This window comes from Sminthopsis crassicaudata, chromosome 6 (assembly GCF_048593235.1).
Source record: "Sminthopsis crassicaudata isolate SCR6 chromosome 6, ASM4859323v1, whole genome shotgun sequence".
Lineage (NCBI taxonomy): Eukaryota > Metazoa > Chordata > Mammalia > Dasyuromorphia > Dasyuridae > Sminthopsis > Sminthopsis crassicaudata.
Genome location: NC_133622.1, coordinates 235,438,884 through 235,453,552, shown reverse-complemented (window position 1 = coordinate 235,453,552; position 14,669 = coordinate 235,438,884). Strand labels below are relative to the sequence as shown.

The 14,669-nt window shown below is 43.9% G+C and overlaps 1 protein-coding gene across 7 annotated transcripts in view; it reads left to right on the top strand.

Moving 5' to 3' along the window:
* The window catches only part of AMBRA1 (autophagy and beclin 1 regulator 1), a 171,493-nt gene that overhangs the window by 125,765 nt on the left and 31,059 nt on the right, over positions 1-14,669 (top strand). For all 7 annotated transcript variants that reach the window (XM_074272290.1, XM_074272291.1, XM_074272292.1 and 4 more), the window contains 2 exons: positions 4,198-4,386; positions 5,075-5,229. In XM_074272290.1, the coding sequence (XP_074128391.1) occupies positions 4,198-4,386; positions 5,075-5,229 (344 nt within the window). The remainder of the gene's footprint in view (positions 1-4,197; positions 4,387-5,074; positions 5,230-14,669) is intronic.

The window sequence follows — 14,669 nt, the reverse complement described above, 5'->3', positions numbered from 1 at the left end:
AAATTATTCTCCTAGTCTTGTTTTCTTCATTTTGCATCAGTTCATACAAGTTTTCCCAGGTTTCCCTGAAAATACCCCCTTCATCATTTCTTACAGTACCATAATGGCCCATCACCTTCATAGACCAGAACTTGTTCAGTCATTCCCCATTGGTCTGAAAAGTCCCACACGATTCATAAAACAAGCTTCTGTAAATTTGTATGTATATGTCCTTATATCTCTTTTTCAGGGTCAAGTTTGGTCACAGGAAGCCTTCAAATTTGGTTATTTTGTTATTCTCTCCATTTATGTTGTAATCATTGTATATACATAGTTTCTTGGTTCTGCTTGCTTTTCTTTGCATTATTTCATGCTTTACTTCGAGCTATGCTTCTTTGTATTCATCATATTAATAGTTTCATAGCCTTGTAATAATCCCCTTACGTGCATGTACCACAATTATTGTTATTATTATTATTGTTTATTTTATTTTATTTTATTTTTGCTGAGGCATTTGAGGTTAAGTGACTTTCCCAAGGTCACAGTTTAGAAAGAGTTAAGTGTTTGAGGCCAGGTTTGAACTCAGGTCCTCCTGACTTTCAGGGGTGGTACTCTATGTACTGTGCCGCCTTCCTTTCTTATCATAATAGATTTTGTTCCTTGGATTTTTCTTTTTAGTAAATTTATTTTTAATTTTAATATACTTTATGAATCACCTTATATGTTTTTTGACACATAACACTTTCCAATCATTCTTTCCTGTATTTATATGGTTGTTTTTTTCAATCCAAATATAGGGCTTTAAATTTATCCCTTTTAAATTTCATTTTCTAGTCTTTCACGAAGGTAACTTGGTTTTAAAGCTGACAAAATAGAAACCTATTCTTGATTTTTTTTTTCAGAGTTTATAATAAATTTTCTGGGGGAAAAAGACTCAATCTATCATCTGCTCCAGTCAGCAGTTAGACCTTTTTTCATGTTGGCATTCATTAGGGAGGGTCTCTACATCCTTCTTTCCTGTTAATACATAATGAACTTTATGCAGCAGCAGGATAAAAAAAACCTCCTTTGATGAAATATCCATTGCATGCTTCTTTCTAAGCATTAACTGTGATTAAGTGACAACTGAACAAAATTCTCTTAAACTCAGCAAAGTCCTATTTCCTCCCCTGTCACTTCTAATGTTCAAATTAGAGCTGGTGAATTTTCACGAAGTAGTTCTGCTGCAAAGTGGGAAACGTACTGAACTAGTGGACAGCACTTTGAAGATGCAGCCTTGGGCTTGTGACCTTGGCAAGCCCTGCCCTTGCCTCCTGCCCCGATACAGTCTGCCCAGCCAAGACTCCATATGTGAGACATTGTAGGCTGTAAAGTTCTCTACAGCACTCAGAGGGACTGGAAGGACCGTGGAAGGAGCGCTCCATTGGGAGTTAGAGGACTTGCGTTCAAGGCCTTTTTTTGCCCTTTTTACTGTTTAGTACATTGTTATTGATGTATTTCTTACATGATTGTCGTTATCCCACTATCCCCTTTTCAGCCATATACAAATAGTAATCTTTAAAAAAAAAAAATCCAATTGATGAATACATTGAAAAATTCTGATAAGAAGTACAATGTGCAGCATCTGTGGACCTCCCACCTCCATGAAAGAGTGTGTTGTGAGTGTTCCCTCCCACGTCTTCATTCAGCTCCTGCTCGATCGTGTGTGTGTGTGTGTGTGTGTGTGTGTGTGTGTGTGTGTGTGTGTGTGTGTGTGTGTGGTGGTCTTTTCATTTACCCAGGTATACTTTGGTTTAATTATTTTCTTAACTCTACTGGCTTCTGCATCGTTTCATGTAAATCTTCCCATGCTTCTCTGAATTTATCACACATTCACTTCTTCTATCACTGTAATGGTATATATATATATATATATATATATATATATATATATATATATATATATATATATATACACCACAATTTATTTAGCCATTCACCAGTTGATGGGCATCTTTGCTATCACAAAAACTGTTGCTGTGAATATATTGATGTCTTTACCTTAATAACTTCCTTGAGGTATAAGCCCAGTAATGGAGTCCCTGATTCAAAGACTAGGGACATTTTAGTCACTTTCTTTGCATCATTCCGATTGCTTTCCAAAACGGTTGTGTCATTTCACAGCTCCCCCGAGAGTGTATTAGTGTGCCTATCATTCCACAAGCTCTCCAACACTGAATGTGGCTATTTTTTTATATTTTGCTAATTTGCAAGGTGTGAAGTGCAATCCTGGGCTTGGGTTTTGGTTTTTTGTGTTTGTATTTCTCTTATTTCTAGTGATTTGGAGCATCCTTTTGGATGCTTGTTAATAATTTGTAGTTCTTCTTTTGAGAACTGGTTGCTCACATCCCTTGACTACTTATGTATTGAGATTAGTTTCTGCATTGATAAATTATTTTTGTTAGTCAGCTGTACCATGCCCTGTGCTAATTCTGGGGATGCAAAGAAAGACACAAGCAGCCCTTGCCCTCAAGGCCAATGGAGAGACAACATGTAAACAGCGATGGACACACATGGTATAGACAGTGTACATTGGAGACAACCAACAGAAGGCAGGCTCTGGAAGGAAGGGGAACCAGGGCCCCTGTGAACTCTGTCACCATTCTCTGCTCCCTTCAACTTCTCAGACCCTCATTTTCTCCTCTTTACAATAAAGGGATTGGCTTTCAGGTCACTTCCAGCTCCAAATCTTTTCTGGTTGATATTTTTTCTCATCAATGTTTCCCTGCCTTCATTTGTCAAAAATGGGATTGTTGAGTCGCTTCTTGGTTGCGTGACTCAGCAATAAGGAAGAGGCCTTGCCTCCCCAGCAGTCACCCGTCCACTTGTCTGTGCTCCTCCTCTTTTCCCACTAGACAGTCACAGATCAGGCTTGACGGAGGGAGAGGGCGAATGCCAGGAGCAGCTGGTCCCGATGCTGACGAGCTAAACCCAGCCGCAGGACTAGAGCAGATGGTGGGTTGGAAGTTGAGCAGTCCAGAGGCCTAATGGTGATGGTGATGAGTATTTGGCTGTCATTATTTTATTAGTTAGCAAACAGAATGCTGCTTGTGGTCCCTCCCTGGTTTTGTGCGTAATTGTGCTGTAGGTGTCAGCAATCGGAGTTGGCACAACAGCTCAATTAGTTGGTTCTGATGCCTTTTTTGATCTGCTCTGTCATCTCAGTGGCTTTATTCGCAACATACAGAGAATGGAAAATGAAAGCCCTGTCTTGTCTTATCCTGGTGACGTCTCCCCAAAAGGCATTTCCTCTTTTCTTCAAGTAGCTTAGCCCTGTGGGAATTGGTCGGGGCCCTTAAAGAGCCTGGCATGTCTTACGGGCAGCAAATCCATCCCAAGCCTTTGGCTAAGGAAGGGAGCTTCTTTTTCTAGATGTTCTAGATTCCTTCAAGAGGAAATCTGTTTTCTCCTGACAGAGAATCTCTAAGTGTACGAAGAATTAACCACACAACATGGGCTACAATGACTGTTAGTTGTTTTTTTTTTTTTTTTCCCTGCCATCTCCATTCCTCTATTTACCTAGAAGTAGACGAACGTACTCTTGCTTCCCAGAGCCAGGCCCCAGGCCAAGGACTCGGCTTCTCAGAGTGTTGCTGGTAGGGACAGCTTATAGCAGGATGGGATAGAGCTAAAGCCTGTTGGCCAGCCTGCCCATGTTTAGCAGAGAACACTCAGGACAGGAATGAAAAGTGAGCTTGCTTTGTCCAGGTCTATAACCCGCCCAGGTCAGCAGGGAAAGTGCGGCACAGGGGCTGGGACAGCTTCGAACAGATTCCACAAGGTCACACAGCAAGCACATGACACTTTTGATAGCCAAAATGGCCAGATTCCTGACTGACAAGTAGTTCCTCCAGGGGTTCTCTTCCTTGGGGTTTATGCTTTTGTATATCTGACACCCCCACACTGAACTGTGATCACTGATAACTATTCAGGAGAGTTCTAATTTTACCGCTTTTTCTATATCACCATATCTCCAATATGATTCTTTCTCTCCCCACCCCCTGTCTTCTCCCTCTTGTCTCTCTTTTTTTCTCCCTCTCCCCTCCCTCCCTCTCTTTGCTCTTTCTCCCCTTTTTCCTTTCCCCTCCCTTCTCTCTCTCCCTCTCCTTCTCTGTCTCCCCTTTCTCTTTTCCACTCCATCCTTCCCTCCCTCCCTCCCTCCCTCTCTCTCTCTTGTAGCCTCTGTGAATGTGTTGGTGCAGAACTGTAAGATCTACAATGATGCCAGCTGTGACGTGTCAGCAGATGGCCAGCTCCTCGCCGCCTTCATCCCCAGCAGCCAGCGAGGTTTTCCTGACGAGGGCATCCTGGCAGTGTACTCATTGGCACCTCACAATCTGGGCGAGATGTTGTATACCAAACGATTCGGTGAGAACCACAGAACCGGAAGCTCCTTGAATTTAGCTCCCTCCGCGGTGTGGCCAAGGGAAGTGGCCACAAAGCGTGGCTTGGGTGGAAACCTAGAAATCTGGAGCTGGGGGCATTTCCAGGGTCCTTTCTTCATTCTTTGGTCCTGTGTCCTGATTCCCCAAGGAGAATCCACCCTGGGCTTGGATAATTCCAGGGATGGGGAATTCACTGCCTCTTGAGGCAGCCCACTTACTTGTTAGAACTAAAATCATCCCGGATATTCATGTAGTGTTTTAGGTGCAGAATCTCCCTGGAGCCCCGTAAGGTGAATCCTGCAGGCTTGCTCATCCCCAGTTTAGGTTAGTGAGATTCAGTCCCAAGAGCTTCTGACTATAGGCCAGTACGCTTATCTGCTCACCATCTGGACTGCCTAAGGCCCGGGAAGGTGAAGTTCCACAGTGACATGGCCAAGTCCTGTGTCTACAAATGTCTCCCTTTTCCTCATACACCATCTCTCCTTAGGCTGGCCTGCCCTGTCCCCCTCCCATCTAGCTCTGTGGCCTTTGTTCTTAAAGGGATATTGTAAAGCCAGGACCCAGGCCCAGACTGAGTGGGCGGAGTCCTCTCAGGAATATTTGGGGAGGGATTGAGACTGAAAGTGAGGTTTGGGCGGGGCCCACAACTCACTGCTGTGTTGCATCCATAGGCCCCAATGCCATTTCTGTGAGCCTGTCCCCTATGGGGCGGTACGTGATGGTTGGACTGGCTTCCCGCAGGATCCTGCTACACCCTTCCACAGAGCACATGGTAGCTCAGGTCTTCAGACTGCAGCAGCCGCATGGTGGAGAGACCTCCATGAGGGTGAGTCCTGCCATTTTATTGCACTAGCTTATGAGGCCCTGTAAGAACGTGTGGGGAGCTGGGCTCCCCTAGTCACTGGTACAGTTATTGGCTGCGAGGAAGATGCTCATTTCAGGCCAAGAGAGCTGGCGACATCTGTTGTTCCAAGGCTTGAGGGGTAGTGGCAGTTCACTAAAACTTAGGATGGTAAAGGAGATAGAAGGCAGAATTCTTATACCAGCAGTGGGATTATCTCTGGAAATGCCCAACGCCTTTTCCTCTTCTATCTTACCTCAAAAAGAGGCTCTCTTCCTGAGACATGCTGAGTAACCCATGAAATATTTTTGCTTGTCATAAAATTTTGGGTTTTTTTTAAAATGCAAGCTATAAAAAAATAATAGATGGCATAACATGAAATACTCTTTGTTGATGTGTTATGGACCTGATGGGAAATGAGGTATATGGCAAGTGCTTCTCTCCTACCTCTCTCCATGTCACCAGGTGAAAAAAGCCTCCAAGGCGGGCCCGTTCTCTCCGTTTGACATGTCTTCTCCACTTTAGTGTCCTTATGGGCCTGGCTTATGATGCCTGTCAGCCTTGGCCTGCCACCCCCTGGGAGATCAGCTATGTGGGTGTCAGGTCTACAGGCAAACTTAGAAAGCTTGAATTTTACAGATGAGACACCTGGGGCCTAGAGACAAAAACTGTTTCATGTAACGAATCCACCACTGTTAGGGGCTGGGACCTTTCACAGGAAACCTCAACAGTGACTGCCTCTTCCAGCTTCCCCGACCCGACGGGGCTTCGGACGTCTCCGGCCCTCCTCCTGGAGACTGGAGGAGGGAATCACCAGACAGAGAGCCGAGGTGGATAGAACACAGTGATGCTTATTGGAGTTACAAGTCAGCTGTGTCTCCCAGAGCCTTTCCGTGCTCGCTCTTTTATAGCATATTTCCCCGTTAGAGTTTGGACTCCTCCCTGATTCCTCCCCGAAGGCAGAGCCAATCCTTACTGTGCCTCCCCTGCACCCACCCAGATCCTACCGGGTCAGTTGCCACAGTGACAGATCCAGGTTCGGGAGGGTCCTGACACAAAGGCGTCTCAACTATCCCCCAGGAGGTTCAGGTCCAGAGCCTCTTACACACCACCAGTGTATTCTTCATCTTCCTCCTGGCTTGTTATGGGCAGTGATCATCCACGCTGTTCTTTTAGCCCTAATAGCATCTGGACAATGCTGCGGATACTTGTTGAATGGAAGTAATGGATGGGCTTGAGCCCACAGAAAAGAAAGCAAGCCCCTCTAGCCATGGCAAAGATCTAAGAACCTGATGTGGGGACCCAGAAATTCATAGGAGATGAAATCTTAGAAAGGAGTGAGTAATAAAAGCCTCTGACCTCCAGTGACAGGACAGATGTACAAAGTGGGGGTGATAGGTGAGGTTTACCAGGGTCATTCAGATCCATGGTTGAAATAGGTCTCTGCAAAGTGCAGGCGCCTTCTCCAAAAGCAGCAGGATGGCTTAGCAAAGGTCAGGGTAACAGCATTTTACACTTAAAAGTTGTGTTCATGTAAGAAAGTCCAGAAACCAGAGGAAGAGGGAGGACTGTGGTTGTGAGTTTTCTGTGGAGATAAATGGGAGCACAAACTGAGTGATATTGGCAGAATAGACTACAGGCATGTTTTAGTGCCTAGAAAGAAGAAATGAATGAAGAATTCAGGAAACATCACACCGTTAGCATAATGATGGGAGATTTTACTTAGCTGGACAGTGACTAGAAATTTGCTAAAACATAGAAACTGATGATTTTTTACTTGCCTTAATAATAATTTCCTCATTCAGTGAGAAGGAACCAGTAGTGAAAATCCCTTTCCAAATCTGATTCTCATCAATAAGAAAGAATTGTTGAATTGGAAAGAATGAGAATCTTGGGGGCTTTGACCACTTTATTTTGGAATTTGTGATAGAGGAGAAGAAATTCAGGCAGATTCTAAGATAATTCAAGAGTTGGTACCGATTTCATGGACTAAACTTCTGTCGGGATGGTCGGCCTTGGATCAGTGCTCAGAGTCCAGGCCTACTCCAACTCTGAAGTAGATGAAGCCTTACTCAGTTTTCACAACTGTCTTGAAAGATCTCACCTCATCTTGTTGCCATGGTCAAAGACAGTGGTCCTCCAACTTTTTAAATCAGGGGCCAGTTCACTGTCCCTCAGACTGTGGGAGACCGGACTATACTAAAAACAAAAGCTCACACTCTGTGTCCGCCCCTCAGCCCATTTGACATAACCCAGCTGGCCCACGGGCTGTAGTTTGAGGACCCCTGATCAAGGGCAACCAATCAGCAATGTGGGCAGCTGATCTATAAGCCTGCTTCCCTTCACTTGGAGTGAGTTCCCCTTCATTTCATTTCTCTGCATATTTAATGGGGAATTGTTTGGGTGTCAAAAGTTCTCTTTCCATATCCCCCATGATCATGCAAAACACGAAAAAAGCATTTGAAGACAGTCTAGATCTTTGATAAATAAGTCAGGGGTCTAAGATTCCAGAGACCCCAAGGACCCAGGCCTGCTTTCCATCAATATACAGTGTAAAGGGCTCTAGACAAAGTAGTTTAACTTGTAGGGGCCTAAAAAAGACTTAGCCCCATCTGGGCAGGATGAGATTCCCAGCTTTCTCTCAAAGAGCCAAAGGTAAAGTGGGAGTGGCCCCAAGTTAGGGGAAGTAAGCCTTTAGATAAAGAAAATCTAGCTCCAGGAAGATATAATAGCTGCAATCAAAGTCCTGGGGCTGGGCTGCAAATTAAAATATCTGCATACTTGTATTTTATATCTCTCTGACCACTTGCTCTGTAAGAGGAAAAATCAGGGCCATGATTTATTTAAGGCAGTTTTACTTCAGGTAACAGTCCTACTTTTTAACCATTCCACCTTCAGACTGTGGAGTTTGATGACCTATGCAGACAGTCAGACCTGAATTCAAAATTCCAAATAAATATTAGCTTCCGTCCCAAAAGATTTTATCTCCTACAGCAATTATCATTAATCAAAGCTTCAGTTGAATCCAGTTCTCAAGAATCACAGTAAAAGATTCATCCTTGAAAGTTCACAGCTTTATACATCTTACCTTTCATATCTAAGTTTAACATTCCACAGATCATTTTGCTTTTAAAATACTCAATACAAAGAAAAATTCTAAGTCGCATGTTGTCCATCCTGTTTCCACATAAAAGAAACTTTCAGATCTTTTAGATTTAACATTAATATTCTCTTCATTCTAAAAAAAAAAAAATTAAATTTTGGAAATAACCCTATCAGATTATCAGATCAGATTAAAATCCTGGTCTAAGTTGTTGTTGTTGTTGTTGTTTTTTATCATATTCCTTAAACAAGGAGACTATCATGCATGTAAATAAACATTAAATAATTTGCTTTAGACAGATGGGATATCTTAGTAGAAATGAATTGCTTTCAGAAAACTTACAGTTCCCACAAAATTCCTAGAGCAGCTATAGACTTGAAAAATAAAACATTCATTTTAACACCATATAAATGTAGGCTGTTCCTTTAAAGAGTAGATGCAATTAATAGTCGAACTAGCAAGAAATTGAACTTGGCCAGTAAGTACATAATTGCCCATATTTGATTGAAATAGGGAGAAAATGATGTCATGGGAGGATAGCAGAAGGGACCTTAGAGTTATGCCCTCAGACCAATGCTCTACGACCTTCAGGCCTACTCCAACTCTGAAGTAGATAAAGCCTTACTCCATTTTCTTTTTTTTTTCTTTTTTTTTTTAATTCATTTTTACAAAAAATTTATGCCTAGGTCCAGCATTGACAAGTGCAAAACCTTTTATTTCAACTTTTCCTCTCCTTCCCCCAGATCGCAGATCGACCAATACATGTTAAATATGTTAAAGTGTAAGTTAAATACAATATATGTATACGTATCCAAACAGTTGTTTTGCTCCTTACTCCATTTTCACAACTGTCTTGAGAGATCTCACCTCATCTCGTTCAGCAGGGTTTCTTGGTCCCTCAGGCCAGAAGCTGCAGAGAAGCGTGTTTAGGTTTGAGGTTTGGAAAAATTCACAACTAGGACTGTCCAAAATGGAATGTGATGGCCTAGGCCAGTTGATCACTTGGCAGGTGTGTTTTTTTGTTTTTTTTTTTTTATTATATATATATATATATTTTATAATATTATCCCTTGTATTCATTTTTCCAAATTACCCCCCCTCCCTCTATTCCCTCCCCCCGACGACAGGCAATACCATACATTTTACATGTGTTACAATATAGTCTAGGTACAATACATGTGTGTGAATATCATTTTCTTGTTGTACTATAAACATTAGATTCCGAAGGTACATGCAACCTGGGCAGACAGATATTAGTGCTAACAATTTACATTCACTTCCCAGTGTTTCTTCTCTGGGTGTAGCTACCTCTGTCCATCATTGATCAACTGGAAGTGAGTTGGATCTTCTTTATGTTGAAGATTTCCACTTCCATCAGAATACATCCTCATACAGTATTGTTGTTGAAGTGTATAATGATCTTCTGGTTCTGCTCATTTCACTCAGCATCAGTTGATTTAAGTCTCTCCAGGCCTCTCTGTATTCCTCAGCAGGTGTGTTTTAAAGGGATTTCTTTTTCAAGTGCAGATTGAGCTAGATGAAATCTGAGGAACCTTCTTCAGTTTCTAAGATTCTGCATCTTGACCTATTCCAAATGAGGGCTTAACCTGTAGAAATTACCCAGTCCCCAGTATGTCCCTCGTTTGGTGGTGTTGTAGAGGAGCGAATCGGTGAAGGACAAGGAAACGTTCACTGTGTGCTGCGCAGTAGGAATCCAGTGAGAGAAGAGACAGTTTTTTCCCTCAGGGAGTTTTGAATAGGGATTGGCAGGACACACAGGAGATTTCAGCTGCAGGTCAGATGGACAGGCCCAGTGGTCCTTAGCTAGGTGAGGTGGCAAAGGAACTTTAATATCATTTCTTTTCATGAAACCCGTCCAGTTTCTAATATGGAACCATTTGACAGATGGATGTTCTGTAGTCCCAAGGTTCTTGAGCTTACCTGTCCCCTGCTCGTAGTTGATTGGCGGTGGATAGTGGGGGGAGAAGGGGGAGATTTGGGGGATGGCAAGCCTCTTCATAAGAGTTCCTCCTCTTGGTGATGACTGCCAGTTTTGAGCTCAAAACGGAGCTGGTGGGACAGCAAGTTTCCTCAGGATCCTGGCCTTAGGGAAGGCAATGGGCAAGGGGATTTGGCCTGCATGGCACTTGCACCTCCTGTTCCTCCTTCAGGGCGGTTCCACTGGCCCCTAAGAGGTGGTGATGTACATGAAGGGGCCCTTCTACACAAGGATCATTCCCTAAATATTGGCCTCAATGGCAAAAAAGAGTTACTTGGCTAAATCAGGATTCCTTTTCTTTGTTGATGTGGCCGCTTCCTCCCCTGGCAAAGACTTAGTCTAAGATAGCTGTGACTCTTTGAGAATTGATGGACAGAATTTTGTACAGAATTTCATACCCTGTGTGAAATCACATGACTGATCTGATCGTGAGCCCCTCCCTCCAGCTTTGCTCAGCCAGACACACAGTCCATTCTGGCCATCTTTGAAGTTCTCAGACGGCTCAGGTAAGGGCTCTGGTACCACCTGTCAGACTGCATTACTTCACATTACTTCACTGATTGAATCGTTCAGTAGAACAAACAGTGAACTCTGTTCTTGTTTATTTAGTGCAAAGAGTTTTTGCCTCAACAGCCCTTGGAGGTTGGCGTTGTCCCCATTTTACAGATGCTGAAATGGACTTCGAGAGGTGAAGGGACCTGTGCACTGTGTCAGGCCCAGCATTGGAGGCTAGGGACTTTCTGTCCTTAAGTACTTTCTACTAGTCCCTGCTCCCTCTCATCCAAGATGCCCGTCAGCCTTCACAGAGAAAGCCCATTTGTTTCCACTTCAGGTTATAGCACGGTCTGAAAAGTACCTCCCATTTCTGTAGCAGCATTTCCAGAGGTCGGGGAGGCTTCTTAGCAAACCTGCCCAGTCTTCCTCACTTCTGATAGTCCCCTGTAGATCTCAAGGAGAAAAATGTATCGAGTTAGACCATTCTGACTTTTGCTTAATTTAAATATAGTCGAGTACAAAGGGTGTTGTCTGCTTTTCCCTCCCCAGGGACTCAAAAGCTAATATCCTCCACCCTCCCTGGCTGAGGCGTGATCACTTAGAACTTTTGAAAAACAAGACCTGAACTGGAAATTATAGCTCCAGACTGCTCCGGCAAGCCAGCCTTCCCCAGCGTTCTAGGCGCAGCTCGGTTCCCTGGCCTTGCTGCGGCTTCTGTCTCCCATATTTAGCCTGAGGGAGCTGCCTTCGGGCAGACTGGCATTGGTCCAGGAGCAGAAGTTGGGATAATGGGAATGGATTGTCATACATAGGCCTGGCAGCACTGAGAAGGCAATCTATCGGGGAAGTCTGGACTGAGGAGATTGGGTGTAATTAAATTAGCCCATTGCCGCCCTGCTGAGGTCTCCCTGCAGCTCCTTGCTACCAATCCTCCTGAAGAATAATTTCTTAGGCCGCCTGATCAGGCTTTTGGGATGCTTTCTCAGGCCCCATCTGGCAATCAGGAGAAAAGTGAAGTTCCTGACAGTCGAGGATTGATGATCCTGCCCTGGAAGGTTAGGTCGGGCTGTTCTCTGAGGGCATTTCTCTCCATTGACATGGTCACCCATCCATGTAACTCTGAGCCCCCACCCTGTGGAAGGGACCACCAGCATGGGCTGCCGGCCATTGGCCTTTTAGCGAGAGCAGACATGATTGCTCTTCACTGCAGAAGACCACAAAGACCTTTCTTTTTCAACTGGTGTTTTATACTACTTTTTATCTTAAAAAGTAGTTTTTATATGATGTTTGTATCTCACTAAAATGAAGTCATGGGATTTAATGAAACAATCAGTTTTCTCCCACATTGTACAGATCGGCGACTTTCCCGGTAACTTGCTTCTGCCCTTACAATCATGGCTTTGCTACAAGCTGGAAGATCCAGCTGTTCTCACCCTCTTAATTCAGTTTTAAATCATGCAGCCCTTTGGGATTTGTCACAGTTACAATAAGATGAGGGTGTTGGGCCAACTGCCATTCCTTAAGGGAGAGTCCCCAGTGCCTTGGGTGCACTTTAATCTCCCTCCAGTGTCTGAGCTTTCCTTCTTCTCCACTAAGGGAACCTGTAGACATTCCTGGGGGAAACCTCTGTTGATAATAGCTGATATACATCTTTATTAGCCCTGGATCCGTTTTACTGGGTTAATCAGTCCTAACAGCCTGCCAAGTCCTTTTCAAAGTCAAATAGAAACCCTGTGGCCGTGTAATAACTTAGAAAACCACAAATTAGGGCAGCTGGGTGGTGCAGTGGAGAGACCACCAGCCCTGAATTCAGGAGGACCCGAGTTCAAATCTGGTCTCAGACACTTAACACTTCCTAGCTGTGTGACCCTGGGCAAGTCACTTAACCCAGCCTCAGGGAAAAAAAAGAAAAGAAAACCACAAATTAGCATCATCTGTGTTATATTGTATTTATTTTGTTAAACATTTCCCTTAATCAGATGGAGGGGGGGAGATTAATTTGGGATAGGAGTCCTGAGTTTGACATTCTGTATGTTTCTCTCTCCCTTCATTCTTGGATTCGCCCTCAGTTTTCTTACTGAAGCAGATTTCTAACTTTCCATTCTTTGCCTTTCTTTTTCATAAGTCCTTCTGATCTTTGTACCTTTCAGCTGTGCTCTGAGACATACCTGGTTCTTGGGGTTTCTTTTCTACCAAACTTGTACATTCTCGACTCTTCACCTGCTCATTTCCTTTGACTGCATCTTCTCAGCCCTTCCCGATCCCCTTCTAAGCTGTTTCCCAGAATATTTGTATTTATATTCCTTTTTCTCTGCTTAGATTGACCCCTTTAGTCTTTCTGTCCGATCAGCAAGGAAAATAAGCCATAGGCAAGCAAGCAACACAAAAAAGGTGAAAATCCCCACTCAGTTCCCACAGTCCTCTCTCTGGGGGTAGATGGCTCTCTCCATCACAAGACCATTGGAACTGGCCTGAGTCACCTCATTATTGAAGAGAGCCCCGGCCACCAGAGTTGATCATTGTATAATATTTCTGTTGTCATGTACAATGATCTCACTCACTTCACTCAGCATCAGTTTGTGTGAGTCTCTCCAGGCCTCTCTGAAATCATCCCCTGACTGTTTCTTACAGAGCAATAATATTCCCTAACATTCATATATTATAACTTATTCAGCTATTTCCCGATGGGCAGTAAGGAGCGTGCATTCTAATGGAGGAGACAACACATATGGAAGGTTTCAGCACTGAGCAGAATGGTATCGCCTCTCACGTCCCTCCCAGCTGTAACATCATATCGGGTTCTTCTGTTTAAGCCTCTTGATGATGACAAGGATGTTAGTGACCAGAACTTTCTTTTCAGAGTTTTCAGTAGATGTAGTTATTGTTGTGGCCCCACTACATAGTTCCAAGCTGCAACTCCCATCAGGGTTTCCAGGGGACGAGCAAGAATGGATTACTGGCAGGTCTTGGGCTTAACCTGCCCGGCCTTGGTTGTTTGGTGGTGGAGGAGAAGCTGTGGCCTGGCCTGGCTTGGCAGCAGGGCTCTGGGGATCTGGGTCACTGCTACTCCCAAAGTTGTTGGGTTCAGAGTTCTGGGTCATTTTCTTTGGGTTCTAGGGGGAGGGGATGGTGGTAATTTGTCTCTCCTTTGGGTACTTGACTGCTTCTGTTGTGAGTCATCTGGGGAGGGAATGAGGCTTCTTCTCACAGGTCTTCTGGCAAGGGATGGTTAACTCCTTGGAGGGTTTTTGAGGCCTTTCAATTCTGAGATTCTCCAATTCTTTAATGATGTAGAAAGACTTCTTGTCGGTGCATATTGGACACAGTGGGGTCTCCAAGGTCATTTCTGCTTTGGCTGCTTTTGTGGTTTTTGTTCTAATTGGAAACAAGCTTCGCGGTGCTTGTTCTTCATACCCCTTGTTGCAAAAAGTGAGTTACAATCCTGGGGAGTCTAGGAAGTTCTGTGTTACAGAGGGGTAGAAATCTTCTGCCTCTCCAGAAATCTTTCCAGATTCAGAAGTGTTATGATGGGGGGGTAGATGCTGACTGCCTGTCGGGGCTGAAGGAGCTGATTCTAAGAAGCTCATTTCAGATAAAAAGCTTACTTTGGAGCTTTGATTCGGGAGATGTATTCCTTTGTCAAGGTGGCATGGAAGCCATGGGGAGAAGCATCACGTGGCATGGCAGGTTTGGTTGGTTTTCTTGTTTGTTTGGTTTTTTTAACTGTATTCAAGAGTTTTGATCTCTCCCCCCTTTTTTTTCCTCCTTTAAAAAATTGTCTTTATTATGAGGGATAGCTCTTGAGAAGGAAGAATAAAGAGGGAAATC